At 46.2% G+C, this 22,644-nt stretch overlaps 1 protein-coding gene and 1 long non-coding RNA gene across 2 annotated transcripts in view; both read left to right on the forward strand.

The window, feature by feature from the left end:
- rnf13 (ring finger protein 13) overlaps window positions 1-21,664 on the forward strand; it is a 42,003-nt gene extending 20,339 nt beyond the window's left edge. The window contains exons 5-10 of the mRNA XM_069702235.1: window positions 12,093-12,180; window positions 12,822-12,912; window positions 14,326-14,431; window positions 14,740-14,833; window positions 20,940-21,020; window positions 21,235-21,664. Of these exons, the coding sequence (XP_069558336.1) occupies window positions 12,093-12,180; window positions 12,822-12,912; window positions 14,326-14,431; window positions 14,740-14,833; window positions 20,940-21,020; window positions 21,235-21,605 (831 nt within the window). The 3' untranslated portion in view covers window positions 21,606-21,664. The remainder of the gene's footprint in view (window positions 1-12,092; window positions 12,181-12,821; window positions 12,913-14,325; window positions 14,432-14,739; window positions 14,834-20,939; window positions 21,021-21,234) is intronic.
- A 31-nt stretch (window positions 21,665-21,695) lies between these two features.
- On the forward strand, window positions 21,696-22,644 carry LOC138623017 (uncharacterized). The gene is made up of 2 exons (XR_011311057.1): window positions 21,696-21,861; window positions 21,900-22,644. It is a non-coding gene; the product is annotated as an uncharacterized lncRNA (long non-coding RNA).

Consider the following 22,644-nt stretch of genomic DNA (forward strand, 5'->3'; position numbering starts at 1 on the left):
GATATAACCACAGCAACCTTGGTTTGGGCAGAATATCAATATTTCATCATATTGCGATTCATTATATGAGAATAGTCACAGTCTTAGATTTTGGATATCGAAATGTTGCGATGTGGCATAATTGCTGTTTTTTCCTGGTTTTAAAGGCCGCATCACAGTAAAGTGATGTCATTTTCTGAACTTACCAGATTGCTCTATTATTTGCTTTACTGACCTATCTACAATATTTATAAAAAATCTCTTGGTGTTAACATTATTTGAAAGCACCAATAGTCGTATCTGCATTATAGTTACAATATCGTTATGGAGGTCTTTGGTCAAAAATATTGCGATATTTATAAGCACATGACCGGCGTTTCAATCTGACCAGAGACTTTTGTTCCATCTCTCTGTCTTGCTGCATTTCCTATCAGTGTTGTTGTCAAAATAAGGACAAAATCCCATAAATATATCTGATTAGGAACCGTGAAACTATAGGTAGCCCACTTGCTGTGAGCAGCAGCCTTTTAGCAGATCTACAGATGTTTCTTTATTGTTGTCATCTATGGAAAATTCCTTTTTGCCCTGCAGGGGAATTTTTGTTTTGTGTTGTTGCAGTAGCCATTCAGATAAACTGGCAGCAGGACACGGACTCAACCTGTCACATGTAGCCCTCCTACAGCTTACAGTATATTTCAGCTTCTCATCAGCAATTGTAATGATGATGGCTACAACTAGTAAATATGGCTCAGTTTTAAAAATGATTACCAGAATATGACAGAAATCTGGAGACCTTACCCTGATGGAGGGTGACTCTCCATCTTTCTGTGTGCTTCTTTGTTTCTTTATCTCCCATTCAATCTCTTTTCCCTCCATCTTACCTGACTCTCTCTTTCTCAGTCTATCCCTGAGGCCTGACCTCCAGCCTCTGCCTCAATAATTGCTCATATCTAAAAACACACACACACACACACACACACACACACACACACACACACACACACACACACACACACACACACACACACACACACACACACACACACACACACACACACACACACACACACACACACACACACACACACACACACACACACACACACACACACACACACACACACACACACACACACACACACACACACACACACACACACACACCTCTCTCCCCTTGGCAGTCTTTGTCTCTCCATCACTGTCCCAGTTGTTTTTCTTGCTCTTCTTATCCAGGATGTTGCCTCTCTTTCTCTCTCCCTGCCCATCGCACACACAAGCACATTGTCAATGTCGCATGCAGCTGTCTACCTTGCATCCCTCCCTCTCTCCCTTGCACACATTCGCACACAAACACTTCCCCCTCCCTCCCGCTTAGCCAGGCTCAGTTCCCTCCAGAAGCTGCAGGGAAACAAAGGAATAATAGATTCCATCTTGACTGTCTGTGTGTGTCTGTCTATGTGTGTGTGTGTGTGTGTGTGTGTGTGTGTGTGTGTGTGTGTGTGTGTGTGTAGTGTAGGGGTGTCACCCCCAACATGCTCAGTGTTTCGTCCTAACGCCCTCCTTCTCTTTCTGTCCTTCTACAGCTGACAGCAGCTATTACCTTTAGTCGTGAGCATCCAGTGAGCAACAGCATACACTTCTAATGGATCCATGGCCGTAATGGGCAATAAAAAAGACACTCACCCACTTAACCCTCAGTCAAGTGTTAGCACCTCCCCCAGTAGTGTGTGTGTGTGTGTGTGTGTGTGTGTGTGTGTGTGTGTGTGTGTGTGTGTGTGTGTGTGTGTGTGTGTGTGTGTGTGTGTGTGTGTGTGTGTGTGTGTGTGTGTGTGTGTAAGAGGGAGAATGCACACTAGAGTGTGTGTGTGTGTGTGTGTGTGTGTGTGTGTGTGTGTGTGTGTGTGTGTGTGTGTGTGTGTGTGTGTGTGTGTGTGTGTGTGTGTGTGTGTGTAAGACATGACAGAGAGAAGGTTGAATGTCGAGAGAGTGTTTGAGATGGGGAGTGGTGAAGGGGATCAAGTGAAGGGATGTTTAAATAGGCCTCTTCTTTGTGTGTGTGTGTGTGTGTGTGTGTGTGTGTGTGTGTGTGTGTGTGTGTGTGTGTGTGTGTGTGTGTGTGTGTGTGTGTGTGTGTGTGTGTGTGTGTGTGTGTGTGAGAGCTAGAGGAAAGCATTCCTCTAAGCCTGCTCTTTTTTTGAAAATAAATCTCCAGAGAGTGAGGGTTTGTACTTCCTGTACTCTGGGATCCTTTGAGGTGGTGGGGGAGGGCCCGATGTTGACCTTTCTGACCTTTCTTGAAGGAGGGGGAGTAGGGGGGATGGAGAGAAGGGGGGAGGGGGCAGGAAACTTTATACCCTTTTCCTTCCCTCTCCCTCCCATGAACACCCCCTTGTGCCTCTTTTTCCTTCTTTGCCAAATATTTGCAGACCGTATGTCCATTCCCCTGCTGCCCTCTAATAACTCACATACACACACACACAGAGGCACAGACAGCAGGTCTATATACACTGAGACATAATGTCCTGGTTACGTAACATGTACTCATATGTACATGTGTAACCACGTTCTTCTCTTCTCTTACTCTTTATTTGAAGTCTTTAACTCGTTCCCTCTCTGCTGCCCTCTATCTGTCCTTGTTTTTCTTTTACTTGTTCTTTCCCTCTTCTTGTTCTTTCTTTACAACAGTTCCACTGATTAAACTGTAGATATGCACTGGCTCATTCATTAATATTTTATCTCTTATCTCTGTTTGGGTCATGTTTGCATAACAACTGTGTAAAAGCACCCGGTGGTGATGATGGTAGAGATGAAAGCCCTTTTGTCTCGTGGAAAATTCCCAATCTCAGACCTACTGTAGGTCATGCTGGGATTCAGTCTGAAACTTGCCTTGCATAGAGCAGCTCAGACTAACCCTTCAGTCTGGTGGAAAAGCTTTTTGTCTTTTCAGGAAGCTGCAAACTGGAGGTGATGGGACACAGATTAGATGTTGCACGCTGAACAGTTCTCTCATGCAAAAACATTTACCGGAAGAGTTCACTCTTGTCAAGTTTGATGGGTAAATAGGTGAGGCCGATATAGCAAGATGCATACAAGAGTGCACACTTTGGAATCTTTCAGAAATGTCATTAATGTGTCAAACAGAGAAAAAGACTGTGTTGTTATTCAGCTGTAAAATATTCCCTCGGTGCACACTGTTCGTTAAAAAAACAAATTGAAGGGATCCTTATCAGTTATTTGCTCATGTGATATGATGATTCAAACAATATCGTGGGTTTCAGCCTCAGGCATCCTGTTTTGGTCAGCTCTAACCTACTGTGGTCAAATAATCAAATTTATTCTGAAACAATATTATTACAGGAGCATCGCTGAAGAAAAAAAATACATTGCATTTGAGTTCATGTAATTCTGTGAATGGTTCTACTAACTGTATTGCAATTGTTTCTCATTAAAGGTTCAGTTGGTAGATATTGGTATTTATTGATAAAATGTGCACCATATGCTGGATTAGAAAAGGCAAGAACATTAAATTGCTTCTACCATAAAGGCTCACATTGTTACTTTGGTTTTTTTGTGCGTCAACAGCAACGTCATAATACGATGTACTTACAAAGTGATGGAAATTGGCATTAAAGGCCTCCTCTAATAATCGCCTGGTGAGATGAGGCCTGGACACTTTACACTGGACACTCACACTTCCTGTGAGCCCAGAGAGTGGAGCTATGGTAACTAGCTGGATGTTAGTCGTAGTGTTTTTAAGCAGAGTTTCTAACACTTTTCAATTTATATTCCTGTAATTACAACATTTTTTTAATAGATTTATCTCAGTCATTTTCTGTTGTGCACAAATGAAAGCTTACACAGAGTGAAAGTAGGCTTTTGAGAGCAAAATCTGGTGCTGGTGGTGATGTAATCTGTGTCCATGACAGATTACAAAGTGCCTTCGATTGACAGTTGATCTGTCCAGTTGAAATGTTGCTGCAGAAATCCAACGTCAAAACGATGAGGGTTAAAGTCGCTCACATTACTGTGAGGTTTGGCCCTGCCGGGCGTCTTCCTCCCCAGTTTATCAACAATGCATCAGGCGTGCCTGAATAGATATGAATGAGTGGGAAATGGTCACAAGGCAAAGCCACATTTTTAAAAAAAAATTTTATTTGTATAACTGGTCTAAAACAGTATCATCTATGCAGTCAGAAAAGTCAGCAAGTGTTTTTACCAGCTGCAGCCAAAGTTGGTCAGCATTTGTTCTGGCGGTTGGTAATTTCCCACTGAACCTTGCTTCCTACCTCAACCTTACAGTAAATGGTTTTCATCGCGCTGACTGTTTATTCTGCAGTGACCTCACAGCCCTCGAGCTACACGCGCGCGCGCGCGCGCACACACACACACACACACACACACACACACACACACACACACACACACACACACACACACACACACACACACACACACACACACACACACACAGACACACAGGCTTCAGTCTTTATTCCAAAAATGATCGAGCTTCCTGTACACGCTCATTCAGTCTTATGACACGGTATGACTATGGTTGACTGGATGTATGACTAGCTGGTGTGTGTGTGCCCTAACTCAGCATGCTGCCTTTGGCCTACAGGACACACGCACAAATAGACACTTACACCTTCTGTGTGCAGGCACTATAACACACTGTAGTCACAAGTTCTTTTAATTGCAACACATGTGAAGACAAAACACACAAACTCCATCATACTGACTGCTGATTTGGTTGCCTGCACTGCAAAGATTGACATAGTCCCACTTTTACCACATTTGCAGTCGTCAGTGGAACTCTTGATACATTCACTATGTCTATATAACTACCAAAACAGAACCAACAAGACTGTGGATAGATATTAAAATCAACATAACATAAGTCAACATAAGTCAAAGTGGTGAAAGAAGAAGAACAAACTCAGGGAAGGAAATATAATTAAAGTGTATTCTAGTTATCTTTATAGCACTTATAGTTCAGATAGTCTTATTCACACACAGAGGTATATTGCATGAATTGCAGCTGTGATGTGTTATCAGTGTCCGTGGCCCTTCCCTGCAGTTTTCAGTTTTATTGAACTCTTTATCTAATCAACCGTCTGAACCTTGAAACTAAAACCCAGCTAAGCTTAGTACAGCATTCCTCTGAAGCACTGAGGAGAGAGGAGAGGGAGGGTGGGATGGAGGAGGAGAGAGGAAGTGAATGAGAAAGAGGGCAGGGAGGCGATAAAGGCGGGAGGGTGGAACTATTGGAGAAGGGGCTGGGCCAATTTCTGAAGAAGTTGGCAGTCAGAGTGATATAACAAGGGGTATTGAGGGCAGAGGAGAGAGAAGGAGGAGGTTAAATTTAGAGAATCTAAAAGGGAAGAGGAAGAAGGGAAGTTAGGGAGGGAGGGGAACAGGAGGAGAGGAAAAGAGGGAAGAGTGGCAAGAGGAGGACAACGGGTGGGAGGAGAAAGCTGCTGGAGAGGCAGATAGAAGGGGAGGGAGAGAAGAGAGGAACTAGAGGGTGAAACAGGAGCATATGAGGAGTGAGAAAAGGAGACAGGCATAACATAGAAGGGTGGAGAAGGAGGATGTTGGGAGCTGATTGAGAGCTGCAGTCCAGTTCAGGACCTGGTCTGAGTTTTTGGAGCTTCACATTATAAAAACTTGGGGGACATGTTCACAAACAATTCTTAAAACATTTAAACCATTAGTGACAAATAGACATGGCCTTAACTGACTAGTGGTTTGTATGTGATCTCTAACACTAAAACTGATCTGAGATGTGTAAGCAAGGTGTGCTGTGCTGCTCAAACTCATTTACACAAAGCTGAGGTCAACTGGGCTTTATGCAAATGCGGACCAGCGACTGTTCATTTTCCACTGCCCAAGCCTCATGGGACTGGAGTGTGGAAGTAAACTGGATTAGAAAATGGGTGAAGATGAAAAGAGGATGGTGGGTTAGACAAGAAGAAAGAGGGATGAGTGAAGGTGGTGTAAGAAAATGAAAAAGAGGAGAGATGGGGAAGATAAGTCTGTGTTCCTTTAGCTGCTGTGCTGCATTAGGAGAATGTGTTGGCAGCAGATACACACACAGGAGTGAAGATGCAGTGATTATTGACACGCACACACTCAGGGGTGATGCAGCAGTAGTTAGTGATGCTATCAGCAGTCTTTTTCCACACTACAGTGTTACAGATCCTAGTATCAGAAGAAAAAGGGGAGATATAACCTGAGTGTAAGAGCACATTTTCAAAGCCCTTTACATAGTAACTCTTGTTTGGTAACTCAGCAAATTTAACACATGATAGTTACAATATGATATAATTTACCTCATCTGTGTATAACTGTAATATGCTTTGGTCAGGATACATTCAAAATAAACTGCTTTATAGAGCAAGAAGACAGCTACAGATCCAAATCAGAGATGTGTTGTTCTGCTGTCTGGCCAACTCCTGTTGGCACAGTTTACACAACTTCAGGCAAATGAAACCAATTGGCTCTCTCTCTCTCTCACACACACACACACACACACACACACACACACACACACACACACACACACACACACACACACACACACACACACACACACACACACACACACACACACACACACACAAATGTGTGCACACACTCCTACGTCCACAAGAATCCAAAATGCATTGATCTGTAGTAGGAAACTACTTTGAAATGCTTTTTTTCCCATTTTACAGTTGGCTGAAAACATGTTTTTTTTGTGTGTGTGTTTTTTTTTACTCTGTGACACCATCCCTCTCATTCACACAGTCCCACACATTGACAGGAAGCAGCTCGATACAAAAGCACAGTCAACTGCTGTCGGCCTCCAGCCAGCTGCAGCCTTCTTGTTGAAGGACACAGCAAACCTCTAAATGCTCCAGAGGATATAATGCAGACACTCTGCAGGTGTGTTAGAACAAAAGGACACATTTGGAGAAGCTTCAGCAGCTTTGGTTACGTGTGTCTGACTCAGAGGATTGTTCAGGCATATGACTAAATTTATCAATTGTGACCAATTTTGATCATTTTATCAAGAAAAAACACCCAGTATTTGCTGGTTCAAGTCTTTTAAATGTGAGGATTAGCTGCTCATGTCTCTTTACGATTATTCTAAATTGATTATGTTAAAGTTGTAAAGTTGTGGAACGTTGGTTGGACACAAGTAGCGACTTGGCAAGTCATTTTCCAGTCAATTTCCTCTTGTTCCTTTTATACGGTCAGCACTTACAGTTTTTCATCATACTCCCGAAGGTCGCTATTTAAAAGCCTCTGACACCAACAAATAAATATGAAAAATAAAGCTGAAGCAAGAGCAGCAGATATTTCTTGAATAACAAAAGTGGTACTGATGTAATTATGAGATAAGTGCGCTAAGTGGCCACCACACAAACACCATAAAATCTATGATTAGGTAGCAAATGCCACCTTATGAATTGCTTTGTCATTGTCCTAATAAATGTCTTAGATACATCAATGTCTTAATCATTTTGATGCAGATGTATGCCTGCAATGGGGGCTTATATCTCCCATTGCATTTGAACCTTTTGGGTTTCATAAACAACAACCAATTAAGTCAAATGTTCCTTTTTAAAAATCCGTATCTGATTAACTACATGGACAAACTCTGTGCTGCAGGCCAAGTTTAAATGTACTTAATACTTCACAGGGTGCCATAAAGAGAAAACAAACATGCGACTCTTATTATGCCTCCACTTTGTTTTGAATCCAAAGCTCAATGGTACCAAAAAGTTTGGATCACAGAGATAAAATGAACGACCCAAGTCATGCTGTGACATGACAACCGAAATGTGAAAATTGATTGCATTGTTTGGTGCTTTAGCATTTTTTTCCCCCCCACAACATTCCTTGCAATCCAGTGAACAGGTTTGAGCAGGTTTCATGAAGTATGTTGAGTTGACTTGGAAGACACTGTTATAGCTCAGCAGATGGTAGAAGAGCAACAGAGATCCTCCCATTACCACGCATCTTTTGTGAGGGTGCCCAAGTGCATTTTGTGTTTCCAGGCTTTTTGCATTATTGATTCTTTTATTCCTCAAGGTTTCATGTCTCATTTTCTCCCCATCTTCCTTTTTCTTTTTTTCTTTTTTAACCCCCTTTCATCTCAGGAATGAGTTGAATGTTCTTATCTCTGCCCATGCAAACATGGCAGAGAGCCAGTAGCATAGGTTGAATCCCTCTGCAGATCCCAGACAGACAGAGGCTGGCATCCAGACAGCCCACAGCCTAAATGGATCCTTACTTTTACTTTTACTGCAAAATCCGCCTGAAAAGCCGATGAACCAAACTGTAATTCCTTTAGTGAGCTCACACATGCTCAGTGCCAGCAGTGTTTTACTATGTGTGAGTGTTTTAGGAACCATGACCATCCGAACGATTATTTTTCTCAGGACACATTTAACAGTACCTTTTTGCAGTGTTTTTGTCTAATGGCAGCCATTACAGTAGGTTTCTATTCGCATGACTTGATTTCCAACAACTTTTCTCTTTACAATACATAACCATAACACATCTACTGTGTGTGAAACCCTGTCCTGTTCTCTCAATGAACCGTTGAAATAAGGATCAATAGTGATGCAGCAGAACCAGAGATAAGATCCTATTTTTATTTCATACATTCACCAGCTTTGTCAAAACCTGACACCTGCATTACCCACAATGCAACTTGGCTGCAGACAGTTTGGTCAGTGTTTTGGTGGTGTTATGCTTCTGACTGACGGATAATGTCGCCTCCAGCAGAAATGAGGCTGGAGTTCAGAAAGCTCACGTCTTTCTAACACCACAACCCCAGATTTTTATTTTTTTTCCCTTTTCAGTCTTAACCACCTTAAGACTAGTATCATCTGCATGACAGGTTCTGTCTGGTGAAGTTTAGGTGACAGTTATTGATTGATTCCTCACTATATATTTGTTTTTTGGAAATTAAGTCAATCGCCATGTCACAAAAAACGTGCTGGACACTCAGTCAGGAGAGAGCAAGCAGGTTAAAGTTTTACAAGCATTAACTGATCATGAAATGAAGGTCATGTTGCACACCCATATTATCTTCAGTAGCACTTTCTTGTAATTCAGTCTACAAAATGTCCAAAATAGAGACACATGTCCATCTAAGATGTCTTATAATCACAGCCTTGTAATATGAATCAGAAATCACACTCCACCTGTCTGACTCTCTCCTTAAAACACACACACATCCAGACACAGACACACACACACACACACACACACACACACACACACACACACACACACACACACACACACACACACACACACACACACACACACACACACACACACACACACACACACACACACACACATCCAGACACAGTATTTTGTGTGTCACTTATCCAGAAAGCCTTCCTGTGGATGCACACAGTAGCCATTCATACCTCCACACAATACACCCTCACAGGCAAACACATGGGATCACAATGCTGCGTCTGCCATACACGCAGCTTCACGTATGCCTGTGCATAAAATTACAATGACAAGGGACAGACAAAAGACAGAGCTGTTCACTGTTAGCATCCGTGTACACACACACACACACACACACACACACACACACACACACACACACACACACACACACACACACACACACACACACACACACACACACACACACACACACACACACAGACAGACAGACAAACACAGGTCTAAATGGATTTCCTTGCGTCACAGCAGAATACAACACTAGTATAAGGAGGGTTGGTCAAGCTGCACGGCCCACACACACACACACACACACACACCACTGATTGCTCAGGTTGATGGGAGCGACCCTCTTCTTTTATTTAACAGCAGGTGTTCTTATATTTTACAGTGACACCAACCATATTTGTCTTGTCTGTCCTCACATCGTTCTCACTTTCTCTGTCTGGGTTTGGGTGTTAATTTTCCACGGGAAGGTGGCACATGCTCTGACTAATAATTAACAGCAGCGTTTCCTCAGTGGCTTTATGTCGCAGGGTTTGAAGAAAAGAAAAAAACGTGGATGGTCTTGGTTTGTTAAACATTATTAATCTGGGTTTTCCAGTAGTGCTTTTTTCATGTGTCTACATTTGGGACTCACAGCAGCAGAATATACATGAGGTAGATTACTCACACTCAAGCTGTTTCTTTTACAGTCCTCAAGTGTTTTGGGTTCGATTTATCCTTTAGTTTTGTTAACCTCGGCTGCATTGTGTTAAGAAACTTTGTTTTCTGGCTGCTGTAAGAAAGTAAATCCACATATTCTATTGGAGAGGGGTTAATTGTGATTTAAATTCGGCAGTAATGGTACATAGGTTGCTGTACCACTAATGAACACAGAGGAAGACTGGAGGATCATTGCCTTTATTCTCACCCCACAGGATTTGACCTTAAAATGTTTTTCCTTTCAGTTACAGAGGAAATGTTTACTGTCAGTTTATCTCCGTCTGTGTAAGAACACATAATGATTCATTCCAGGATTATATTGTCACATCCTATTTCCTCCACCACATCAGCCACAACAAAGGCTACACAGGATACCAGCAGCCTCTATACCATGTCGGCCACAAAAAACAGCCTCACCGATGGAAGGTCCTCATTACATCAGTTTCCCTCCACGACCATGACACAGCACACATGGCCTTTTGCTGCTGGAAAGTTCCCTATTTTACTATTAACTATTGAACTTTTTAAATGTTTCCAGCCAGTTCTACAAGTATAAAATGAAAAAAGCAGTTAGATCCAGCTGACTGCGGTCGACCTTCAAATTCAAAACTGCTATGTGAAAGGTTTTCACTTTTATCAGACTTGTATTTTTGTTGGTTTGCGCTCCTGATTTCACTGATGGAATAAAAGAAAAAGATAAAGTTGTCAAAGCAACCACACAGCTGAACAGTTCATTTCAGATTGTTATCACACTGCATTTATTTAGTCACAATCCCATTTATTTATTACTGCATTTATTTAACACAACTCTCATGCAAAATAGTTTTTTTTGTTGTTGTTGTTATGTAACAGTTTATGTTTCTGGGTTGCCGCCTGACAGTTTTTACAGTCGACCTAAATAATACAGACTTTTTGTAGTGCGTGTTAGACTCTAATCTTTGACCGTGTTTGTCCCCAATCATTCAGACTCCACCCTGACTTCAACCCCAGCCCGAGCATTTTTAGGGATTTGAATATATTAAATATATAAGAAAATCTAAATTTCAGAGGATAACTGCTGAACACACACACACACACACACACACACACACACACACACACACACACACACACACACACACACACACACACACACACACACACACACACACACACACACACACACACACACACTGTGTAAACGGGTTTTTCATGTTTTCATGCATCAGAAGAGGTGGGCGTGTGTGGACATGGTGGCCTGTTTATGCAACAGCTTCAACACGGGCAAGCTCACACAGACCAGACACATGATGACACTTTTCACCTGAATGGACAGTCAGCGTAAGTGAGCAGTCGCTGTTTATGGTGCAGGAGCGAGCTGATGCAAACACTTTGGACAAACATTCTTGGAAACACACCATGTTTCAACATGTTGTTGAACTGTGCTGTGTGGCCTCAGTGGTTCCTTGTGTGTGCTTGTCTGCTGACTGCTACTGTAATTAAGATGCCGACAAACTAAATTCTGAAATATTTCTGATCTTGATGGGAGATCAGTTTTCAGGGCCAGATCATAAATTAGTTCATATCAGTGGTCGGCACCATCCTCAACCTGGAAGTGGTGCCTTTGTAAGGCTAATGCTAGCAAATAGATTACATCTTTGAGTTTGCACAGGGACGACTTGTGTATTTGTGAGCTAAAAGCCTTTAAGTGGATTCAAAGAAAGCGTTCCCTCCTGACCACGACTGGGATTCTATTTCTATGTCACAGTTAATGTGATGCTGCTCTGTCAGATAGTGGAAATTGGATTTGATCGCATAATCTGACACAAGACCCCCGTTATCACACATGCCTTCCTTAATCTCACAGTAGGAGCTGATTTTAGCCTTCTGAAGATCACCAGGCATCTTCCTCCGTTTGACAATCATATTTTGTCTCCTTTCAGGTCCTCAATGCCCAGAAAGCCGGGTACAAGGCCGCCATTGTTCACAATGTGGACTCCGATGACTTGATCAGCATGGGATCCAACGATGGTAAGTTTACCACTCCTCATCCCCCCCCCCCGTACACCAATACATAATAAACATTTAGCCTCTTGCCTGTCCGTCTTTGTTGATGGGGGGGGGGTTGTTTTTCTCTTCATCGCTGAGCCTGAGGAAAAGTTGGACAGAATTACAGTCAGAAGCACATTTAAAGTCTCAAGCTGTTCTTGAGAGGAGGGATGTGATGCTCTGCAGCACTGTAGCACTCCCTGTCTATAAACCCTTATTGTCCCTGCTGTAGCCGTTTTGTGATGTGACAGTGTTTTGCTTGTTAGATTTTGTCGACTCCTCTCTCATACAGCAGATTCATGAATTAACCAGAAGGTCTCTTATGTTGGTTAATGTTTTTAAGAGGAGTAAATCTAACAAGCTGATTTTATACACCACGGATCAGGGCTACGAGTAATGATTATATTCAATTTCGATGACTAAAGGCTATCAGTTAATAAAAATTGGTGGTTGAAACCATGAGAACAAGTGGGCCTCGAGTTAAAGTTGTTTGTGAAACCATGTGACCTTTAAGAAACAGTTTCTTCTTGTTTGCTTATTTATGTTTTTCTCAGAACAGGAACATTCATTTAATAAAAGTTCTGTTATAATAATAATCTGTTATTTGTTTTTTGTCTTTTCAGTGGATGTGATGAAGCAGATCATTATTCCCTCGGTGTTTGTGAGCGAGGAGACTGCCAACTCTCTGAAAGATGACTACATGTATGACAAGGGGTAAGTCTAAACTCAAATCTCATTTTTCTGCCTCTCAGTATAAATAGAAACCGTTTCCTGCTCGGCTCCTCTCTCAGCGCACTCCTAACAATTCTTTCTTTCAACTTGAAGAGCTGCCTGCTTCTATTCAGCTGCTGCACTCACAACTGTCCATTCTCTGCTTTCCAGCTCTGAGTTTAATTTCTTATTACTGTACCATAATGTCTGCAGCCTGCAGTGTGATATATGGAAGAAAAGATTTGTCCTGTGATGAGTTGTTACTGCTGCAGACGGGATAGTTTGGTAATGAAATGTCTCCATGTGGGCTCGGAGGACACAAACGTGTGTGTGTGTGTGTGTGTGTGTGTGTGTGTGTGTGTGTGTGTGTGTGTGTTTGCACACAGTGGAATACCAAACATGTCACTGAGAGTCAGTGTTCCCACTGGTAATGGCATTTTTTTGAATATCTGGGAACTATGAAAAGTCAATTCCAGACATGGAGGTCCAGAGATTTTGAGCCGAAATTTTTGTTTCCCTTTATCAGAATGTAATATTTTCCACAAAGTATTTTTTCTATAGTTTTACTGAATTTGTTTCCTCAGTGGTTTTATCTCCTTCCTGCTCGTCAACAATTACTGCAGTCAAAATGATATTTTTCCTGCAGCAGCTATTGAAGGCAAGCAAATCAGGAAAATAAAAATATTTAACAGCTTTGGTTACAAAACGACTTCGAAGATCAAGTGAGTAGACGGCAGAAAAGCCAGATGTAAAGTTTGTAAAAACTACCATTGATCTATTACAATGTGGGAGTAGGAGCCCTTCACAGCCAACAATAAGAAGCATGCTGCCCCCATCACTGCTCTGCTCCACCCAGTGGAGGAGAAGCTTTTGTCGACAGCAGCCTTAGACTAGAAATAACTTCTTTTTTTTTTTCCTATTTAAGAAGAAATATTTTGATTAGTTTATTGGTTAAGCAGTTAAAAAAAAACCTGTTAAGTTTTGTACTGAAAATGCCTTTGAACACGTTCACAAGTTGCTGGCAGTAAAATAACGTGGCGGGATGTTGTATGGTCAGCACAAAGATGCACTTTTTTTTTTTCTGTTCATGAAAGTTCAACTTTTTAGTTCGAGTTTGGCATTTGACTGCAGAGTTTTATCAGTGTGGACTACTGTGTCAGGGCGCAGATCGTATGCTGTGGAGGAGGCTCTTCAAGAGCTGTTAAATGTCATTACGTTAATAGAGGAGCCTTTTTGCGCACCTTTTTGAAACTGTACATCACTAAAGGGGGAGTATCCTTAATGTGGCGGCAACAATGACCTGGAACAAAGTGCTGCTGCTGTGTAAGGTCACTGTCACTCACATATTATCTGTCCGTACAAAAATGTCCATGTTTATGTTTCCAGCACCTGACAATGCTCTGCTTGTTTTTCTAGCGGACATGCGGTCCTCATGCCGGACTTCAGCCTGCCGCTGGAATACTACCTGATCCCCTTCCTCATCATCGTGGGGATCTGCCTCATCCTCATTGTTGTTTTCATGGTAGGCACATTTCAGACACCTTCATTTGAACTCACGGTTAAAGTCTTTCATTAATCAAGAGATAAAAATGTACTTTTGTTAATTTGATGAATAAGAAGTAAAATATCTGTCTGCAACTGAAAGTGAAAAAAAAAACAGCAGCATGCTGAAGCTTAAAATGTTTAACTTGTACTCAGTTGTGGAGATAAAAATCCCAGTTAAATATTTTTGGACTCTGAACAAGAACAAGAAAAGTGTGCGTGTGTTTTAAGTTCCCAGTCCAACAATGTTGACATTATTCTCTTCTTTTTTTTTTCCGCTGCGACTAGATCAGCAAGTTTGTCCAGGATCGGCACAGGGCTCGGAGGAGCCGCCTGCGCAAAGATCAGCTGAAGAAACTTCCCATTCACAAGTACAAGAAAGGTAGGGAAGCAGTCCCAAACATCTCGGTGTGCAGCGTCTGTAGAGCTATTTCTAGTCAAGCGAAAGCGTCATCTGTACCGTCCAGTATGGGGACTGAAGTAATGCCAAGGGTCAGAGAGTTACATTTACCTCTCTGTCCGTGACACCGATCTGTTTCAGTCGGTGAGTCCGGTGTGGACTGTGCGTAAAAGGGAAGGTTGCTTCCGGGTTTGAAAAACGATGCTGATGCCGAAGGGCCTTAAACCGCAATACCTCCGAGGGCCTCCAGGGGTGGGCTCCGAACAGGCTCCGGCTCCATCGACTGCCATTCAACATCTCATGAAATACGAAGTCAATAGATTTTATTCCCCCCCCCCCACTGGTCATTATGATGTCATTCGCCAAAGTCCCTCCTTCTGATTAGTTATCTGGTGGTCCATCGGAAAATAATTCCACCATTAATTAGATATTAGGCCTCTAAACTGACACGGGTGTGTCGGTTTGATTGACAACCCTGTGGTCCAGTCGGGTTTCCGCTATCGGCAGGCGGGGCGTAATGTCCTCAGGTTCCCAGTCAGATCGAGTCAGATCTCAATAAACGCAATAAAAATCGAACACTGTGCGCGAGCCCTCTACTTTACCCTGAAACAAGTGATCAAAACTTCAAACTCAAGCCTTTGACCCCGAGTCTCCGTGGCGATGGCACTTCCTCCACTTCCCCGCTGCTTTTCCTCACATGATTCAGCCCGGGAAAGAGATGTCATCAACGCATTAACGACACTTCATTCCTCCCCCGGAGCTTTGCACCTTGGAACAAATCGGATTAATATGGACTTGATTTTTTTTTTTTTTTTCCTTCCCTATAAAGCCCACCGTGGCAGATTACAGCGCCTCTCTGTTAAGACTGGACACATGACAGATGGTTTTGGAATCTGCCGAGAGGCCTGACTGAGTCAAAACTTGCACGTACTTTGTGTTTTTACCTCAAAACCTGTTGGGGCAGATGCAGCGCGTGTTTGTAAAGACTGAAGAGAAGAAGTGGGATACAGTAAAAAAAAAAAAAAAAAAGAGATCTCGGCTGTAGCGGTTGACTAGAAACTTCTTGAGCCCTTCCAGATAAAAAAAAAAAAAAAAAAGTCCAACTCTGACTTTCCCTTTGTGTGCGTGCAAAGGGTCAGACTAGCAATAGCGTTGTTTTGAAATGCAAATCGTCTCTGCGCCACGCTCGGATGAGTTTGACTGTGTGTCGGTGGTTTTTTTTTTTTTTTTGTGGGTTTTTTTCTTTCCCGTGGCGGCCGGGTTTCCTGCTGCAGCTGCTTTCTGCAGACTGGAGAGCCCCTGACTGACTCAGCTGTGCAGGGAAAACACCAGGGAGCTTTGTTGAAAATGGGTGGCGCATAATAAGTACCCCCCCCTCCCCCTAGGCAAAACCGCTAATTGCCAATACGAGCCGAGCCGCTCCTCCCCTCCTGGCAGGGAAAACGGACGCACGTGCAGCGGCACCGGCTAAAAAAGCTCGCGCGCGCCGCTCGCGTAGCTGGAAGGGTCCCCGTCGGGCTCTGTGGTTTTTTTGAGCGCTCTCACGGCAGCGCCCGCGAGCGGCGCCCGCCCTGACTCGGGTGGGGGGGGGGGGGGTTTCCCAACCGGGCACCGCGACGGCCCGGCCCGGCCCCGGCCACGACAAGAGAGTTCGGATGTCCGGGAAACGGCCCCGCGGGGCGGCGTCTGCGCTGCCGTCAGCTGAATCGGGAGCGTTTGGCGACACAGGAAGGGGACACCAAATCTCCACCTAATCACCTTTTAAGCCCTGCGGTTTGGAGCAATGCGAGCTTGGAAAGGGACCAAGCGCCCTGGTTTGAGCACCGGAAACAGTGGGGCACCGCCTCCTCCGTCGTCTGGTGAGGTGTGATGTCGGGCGGTGGCGTTTACCTCGGGTAAGAGTGAGAGCTCTAATAATGGGATTTAGCTTCTCTGAACTTAAAAAAAACAACAAAAAAAACACTAGCGCTGCTTGCTTTATGATACCTGTGCGTCTTCAGTCGCTTAAAGGTAAAGTGCACCCAATTTAAACCGAGTTATTTCGATTCTTTTGAAAATAGAAAAAAAACAACAACAACAACAACAAAACAACAACAGGAAGTGTGGAGTCAGAAAGGAGAGAGAGAGAGCTTACGTCGGCCACTCTTCGCATCACACACCCGAGTTTGCGTCACCGACCCGGCTGTCTGCCGTCGAGCAGCTGCGCTCGCGGGGTCGCGCAGGTGCCGGTCACAGCAGGTGGAATAAAAAAATATCACAAAACAGTTTTCATATGGTTTTTTTTTTTTTTTAAATGTGTTTATCGTGAGGAGCGCCATGCTGAATGAGAGCTGGCGGCTCCGTATACACACAAACAACAACGAGCTCATCAACCAGCCAGCGTTCATCGTTCACAGCAGACGGTTTTGTGTGTGTGTGTGTGTGTGTGTGTGTGTGTGTGTGTGTGTGTGTGTGTGTGTGTTTTTTTCTTCTTCTTCTTCTTCTTAATCTCCCCGTTGTGACACACGAGACATTTTTAGCCGTAGCGTTGCTTTTGGGACATCTCGGTGCCGCACGATTCACCGGCGCCGCTCACGACTCGCCGCTGCTCCCGTTCCCGCCCGGCACTTTTTTTTTTTTTTTTTTTTTTTTGGGCTCCGTGCCTGAACTCGGGGGTACATCAGCGCATCGACGGGGACGCCTGCAGCACGGAGTGGGAAAGATGCCTAACGGTGCCCTTGGCCTCGGTCGCAGAAGATAATGCTGAGCTTGGACTCCGGTGGAGAAGGAGGGGGGGGGTGTGTGTTTTGGAACTGCAGTTCCCACACTTGACCACTGGGGACTGAAAGCACTTCTCACGTTCTCTCTACGATACACGGTCCACATGTCATCAGTGACTTTATGGTCCCAATGGCCCCCTTTTTTTTTTTTTTTTTTTTTAATTTGGTACTTGACCCGGTTCTTTTTTAAAAGACATTAAAGGTTTTTACGAGTATTGTGTTTCCGCTGCGTTGGCGAACGCTCGCTCGCCTCGTCTCGCCTCAGCTCCACCAAGGAGTCGCCCCCGTTTGTCCCAATTTGAGTTTTCCGGCTTCGTCAATCGCCAAAAGATGGCGGCGGTCGATAAACCCAAATCCGTCGCCGTGTCTGAATTTTCTGCTGACGAGAGCGTCCGCCCACCGCCTACCTTCTCTGGCAGACGAGCTTACGTTGGCCAAAGTCAGACGTTTGTCCATCACCTCGGCGTTGGTTCTATCGAGCCGTTTTTTTTGCTGTTCTTTTTGTTTTTTTTTCATTTCCTCGTCGCATTTTTCTCTCCGCTGCCGTTGTTGAGCGACTATTTAATTTACCAGCATTTCAGTGTTTGCTTTCATAGTTTTTCGCCCGCTGACCGTGTTTGAGTCGGCGTGAGATCCGCGCGGGTGTACGGGATTGTGTAACGCCGGCGCCGCTCCGCCGTTAGGTTGACTTGTGCTTCGGGGGTTGTTTTTTTTTTTTTACTTTTTTTTAATTTTTTTTATTGTCACCTCCGCTCTGGCCGTAAAGCCTCGACGTCTGACGGACGTCGGGAGTCAGAAACCGCGAAAGGCAAAACCGGCTGAGGGAACGGAGGGGGGGTGGGTGGGGGGGGGGGGGGTTGTTTTTGACTCCTCGGTTTAGACTTGGGAGAGCCTGGACTCTTCATCTGACCTCTGACCTCTCCGGGCTTGTTTCCTCCCCGCCTGCCATGAGTCACTCCACCCCTCCGTGGACCTTTCTGCCTCTAAACCCGAAGGGAGAGAGCAAAGCGCACGCACACACACACACACACACACACACACACACACACACACACACACACACACACACACTCTGAACAGGGCAGCTGCAGTGTCTCAGTGTGTGAAGCATGTCCATGTCAGTACAGAGGACCTCTCTCTGCCTCTCAGTTCGCTGGCCTCGTTGCCAGTTGCCCTCGTCTGGTTGGTTCAAGCGAATGACGAATTGTGCGGACGCTTTCTTTTTTTCTTCTTCTTCTTCTTCTTCTTCTCCCTCCCCCCCCCCTCATCCAGTTTTTCGGTCATCCTCTCTTCCGCCCCCCCTCGCCCGAGCTCCGCTACACACATTCTGCGCTCATCAGAAGTTCAGTGGGACAGCGCGGTTCCTCCGAGAGCCGGGAATGCTGGCAGGCGAGCTGATTAATGAAAAAAAAAGAACGGAGAACCGCACTGGCTCCCGAAGCCTTTTTTTTTTTTTTTTTTAGTATGTGCTACTGGCCCCGAAACGTAAATGTAAGGGATTCCCAGCATCTGAAAACCGGCCAAACACCAAACTGGATGTTTTTTGGGGCGGCCTTGAAAAATAAACGTTTCTGCCCGACTTCGAAGCTGCCTCCAGCGAAAACCCCAGCCGAGGCGGGCGGCGCGTTGCGGCCCCCCGACGAAGGGCGACCCGTCTATCGCGGCGAAGGCTCGGCTTTTAACCGTGCCGGTCGACGTGCTCGGATTCTCGCGCGGAGTGACGTGACGTCGCCGTGGCGCTGCCCGGCTGGGAGGCTGCAGAAGTGAGCGGGCGGGTGGCGTCCACAGCCGCGTGTCTTTGATCAAGCGCCCGTGCGGGTAATTTGTTCTGGGACGGCGGGCGACTGGACCCGACTGTGAATTATGTTCTGCCGCAGGAGCGCTCTGCGCTGTAGCCTTCTCCCTGCCACCCACCCCCACCCCCACCTCCACCCCTCCACCCGCTTCACAGGCATCTCCAGGCTCTCCAGTCCAGTTGTCAGGTTTGAAAACCCCGCGGTGGCGCAAACGGCCCGTCGGAGGTGTAGCGACGACGGTGTCTTGTTTGAGCAAATACACGGCCCTGTTCATTTCCTCCTCCTCGTCCCCCCCCCCCCCCCCCCCACACACACACACATCAGTCCTCGGAGTTCAGAGAGCTGCTGAAATATTTTCTCAGAATAGCTCCCCTGTTATTGCCCGACAGGTCAGCATTTCCTGAGTGTGCGACCCCCCCCCCCCCCCCCCCCCCCCCCCCCCCCCGGACAAAGGGAGGAAGAGAGCGTCGGGTAAAAGATGATGGGGATGATGTTCCGAAAAAGCGGAAAGTGTAAAGAGGGGAGCAGAGTTGACGATGTTGCCTGGAGTTGAAGTTGCTGACGAAAAGAAAGGGGGCGGGGGGAGAGGGAGGGGGTGGTGGTGGTGGTGGTGGATGTGACTTCCCATCCTTATACGGTCACATGCAGCCCTGGCACCGACACAGAAGGGAGGAGGGGGGGAGAGAGGGAGAGGGAGAAACCATGCTCATTTAGAGCTTACATAAACACACCGGCCCGCAGCCCCCCCCCCCCCCGCTCGCCCCCACCCTCGCCCCCGCCCCTCCGCAAGCCCGGGCAGGAAGGGAAGGAAAAGGGAGAAGAACGCTGAGGAATGCGAAAGGGAGGGCTTTTGAGAAATTCCTCAGCTTTCGAGCACCTCCCTCCCCGCAAGGCAGGCAGGGTAGGAGCAGTTCGGGGGGGGGGGGGAACGGGGGAGGGAACGCATGTGGACAAGTGACCCAGAATTGAAGGAACTCGGGGTGTGTGTGTGTGTGTGTGGGGGGGGGGGGCAGATACGACGACCTCAGTGACCTTCAGGACAACAGGAAAACAAAACAAAAAACCGGTTCGTTCCCTGCGCACTCAGGACAACACCAAGGAGCCAGAGCGGTCGGTCGGTCGGTGCGACGCGTCGGGGTCGGTGAAGGGTGGGAAGAGCCGCTCTGCCTCGCAAATGATTTGTTCCGACCACGCGGGTCCGAGCGGACCGCCTCACCCCTCCACCGTCCGTAGCGCGCTCCTCGCTCTGCTTCGCTTTCCGCGCAAGCCGTTTTTTTTGTTGTTGTTTTGTTTGTTTTGTTTCGTTTTAAATTTTATTTTCAAACCCCACCCCCATCCCCCTCCCCCACCCCCCTCGGGCGCGGCGTCTTCCATGGACGTTAAATCCTCCCGGATCGGCCGGCGGGGAGATTCGCGGGTGCTCGGTGCGAAATGCTTCTCCCAAATGTGTTCGGTGAAAGATTAAAAAAAAATAAAAAAATAAAAACAAAACCCGGTCTGAAGATGAATTTTGTCCTGTGTTGTCGGATTCAGGGGACAACTACGACGTTTGCGCCATCTGCCTGGACGAATACGAAGAGGGGGACAAACTCCGGGTGCTGCCGTGTTCTCATGGTGAGTCCGAACGCTCCCGCGCACCACACCTCGTCCTCGGGACGCTGCTTAAAGATCACGCCCAAAAGAATCCCTTTTTTTTTTTTTGCTTGTGTTATTTGTTTGTTTTAGCAGACGACAAATATCCAGTATTATCCACATCTGGTGGGGGGTGGGCGTGGGAGGGGGGGGGGATGCGAGGCCATTAAAAAGAGGGTGTTCTTGTTGTCCTCAGCCTACCACAGTAAGTGCGTGGACCCCTGGCTGACCAAAACCAAGAAGACGTGTCCGGTGTGCAAGCAGAAGGTGGTCCCGTCGCAGGGCGACTCCGACTCCGACTCGGAGGAGGGCGACAGCGGGCCCGAGGAGAACGAGGAGGTGTCGGAGAGCACCCCGCTGCTGCGCTCCCTGGCCTCCACCAGCGCCCACTCCTTCGGCACCATGTCGGGGGCGTCGCGCTCCGAGCAGGACCAGGACTCCTCCGAGTACGAGGACGACGAGCTGGACAGCAGCGACAGCGACGAGGAGGTCACCGTGGAGACCGTGGTGGTGCAGATGCAGCAGCCGTGCTCCGAAGGCCTCGAGCAGGACCTGCCCCGGGCCTGAGGGACACGTCGGCCGGCCTCACTGGTCTCTTAACGAAGCCCGGCCTCCACCCACCCCACCCCCGCTGCAGAGACTTCCGTTGGGGCGGGGGGCGGGGGGGGCAGCGGGGGACAGATTCATCATCTCAGTTCTCCTGTCGCAGCTCTCAGTGCGTCATCACTTCACCCTCCGTACTCGTTCAAATTGTTTTGTTTCCAAACGCCGTGCTGGACGAAGCGTGTGACGGCCTGTGTGTTTTCTCTTGGGGGTGGGGGAGGTGGAGGGGGTGGAGGAGGAGGAGGAGGAGGGGGGGAGGGGGTGGAGGGCGCAGATTCAACAGGACTGATGATGTACAGTGAGACTGCTGTACTGTGCTCTCTTAAGGCATGAAAAGATGACACACACACACACACACACACAGTGGAAAGGTCCAGCGGTCCCACACACACACACACACACACACACACACACACACACACACGCTCGACACAAAGCACTGTATATATATATATGAAGTATAGATCACAATAAGTTGCATTTTAACCTTTGATTATCTCCTATCCTACGTGTACATTACTGTACATACATGTTTATGCTACATTCACGTGACAGCTATGCAGCATCCTTTTTTGTTTGTTTTGTTTTGTTAATTACACTAACTAGTACGGAAACGTTGAAAGACGCGGCGCTGCGGTTTTTGCCAATTTCTTTCTCGCCCGACGTCGGAAGGAGCGCGGAGGCGCTCGCCGCGTTTTGTGCCACGAGTTTTGTTTTTTGGGTTTTTTTTTTTTTTTTAAATCGGTTTACGGCGACAAAACGCAGCCAAACCCGGCTCGGGGTGAAACTTCTTTCGGCCGCTTGCGGGACCGTCACGTCCATTTAACAACTCGCAAGTTACCGCTCGATGGGTTCTTCTAACGCACATCTGACCGACCCGATCTCGTTTCATCTCACGACACCGTTTATAGTAAACACGCAGACGTTTTTTTGTTATTGTTTTTCATAACGTGGCTTTGATTTTTGTTGTTGTTGTTGTTGATAAATCCTGTTGCCTTCTCAA

The sequence above is a fragment of the Brachyistius frenatus genome, unplaced genomic scaffold (assembly GCF_029030835.1).
Source record: "Brachyistius frenatus isolate BFR_SWC_R1_liver_20210118 unplaced genomic scaffold, ASM2903083v1 Contig_41, whole genome shotgun sequence".
Taxonomy (NCBI): Eukaryota; Metazoa; Chordata; class Actinopteri; family Embiotocidae; genus Brachyistius; species Brachyistius frenatus.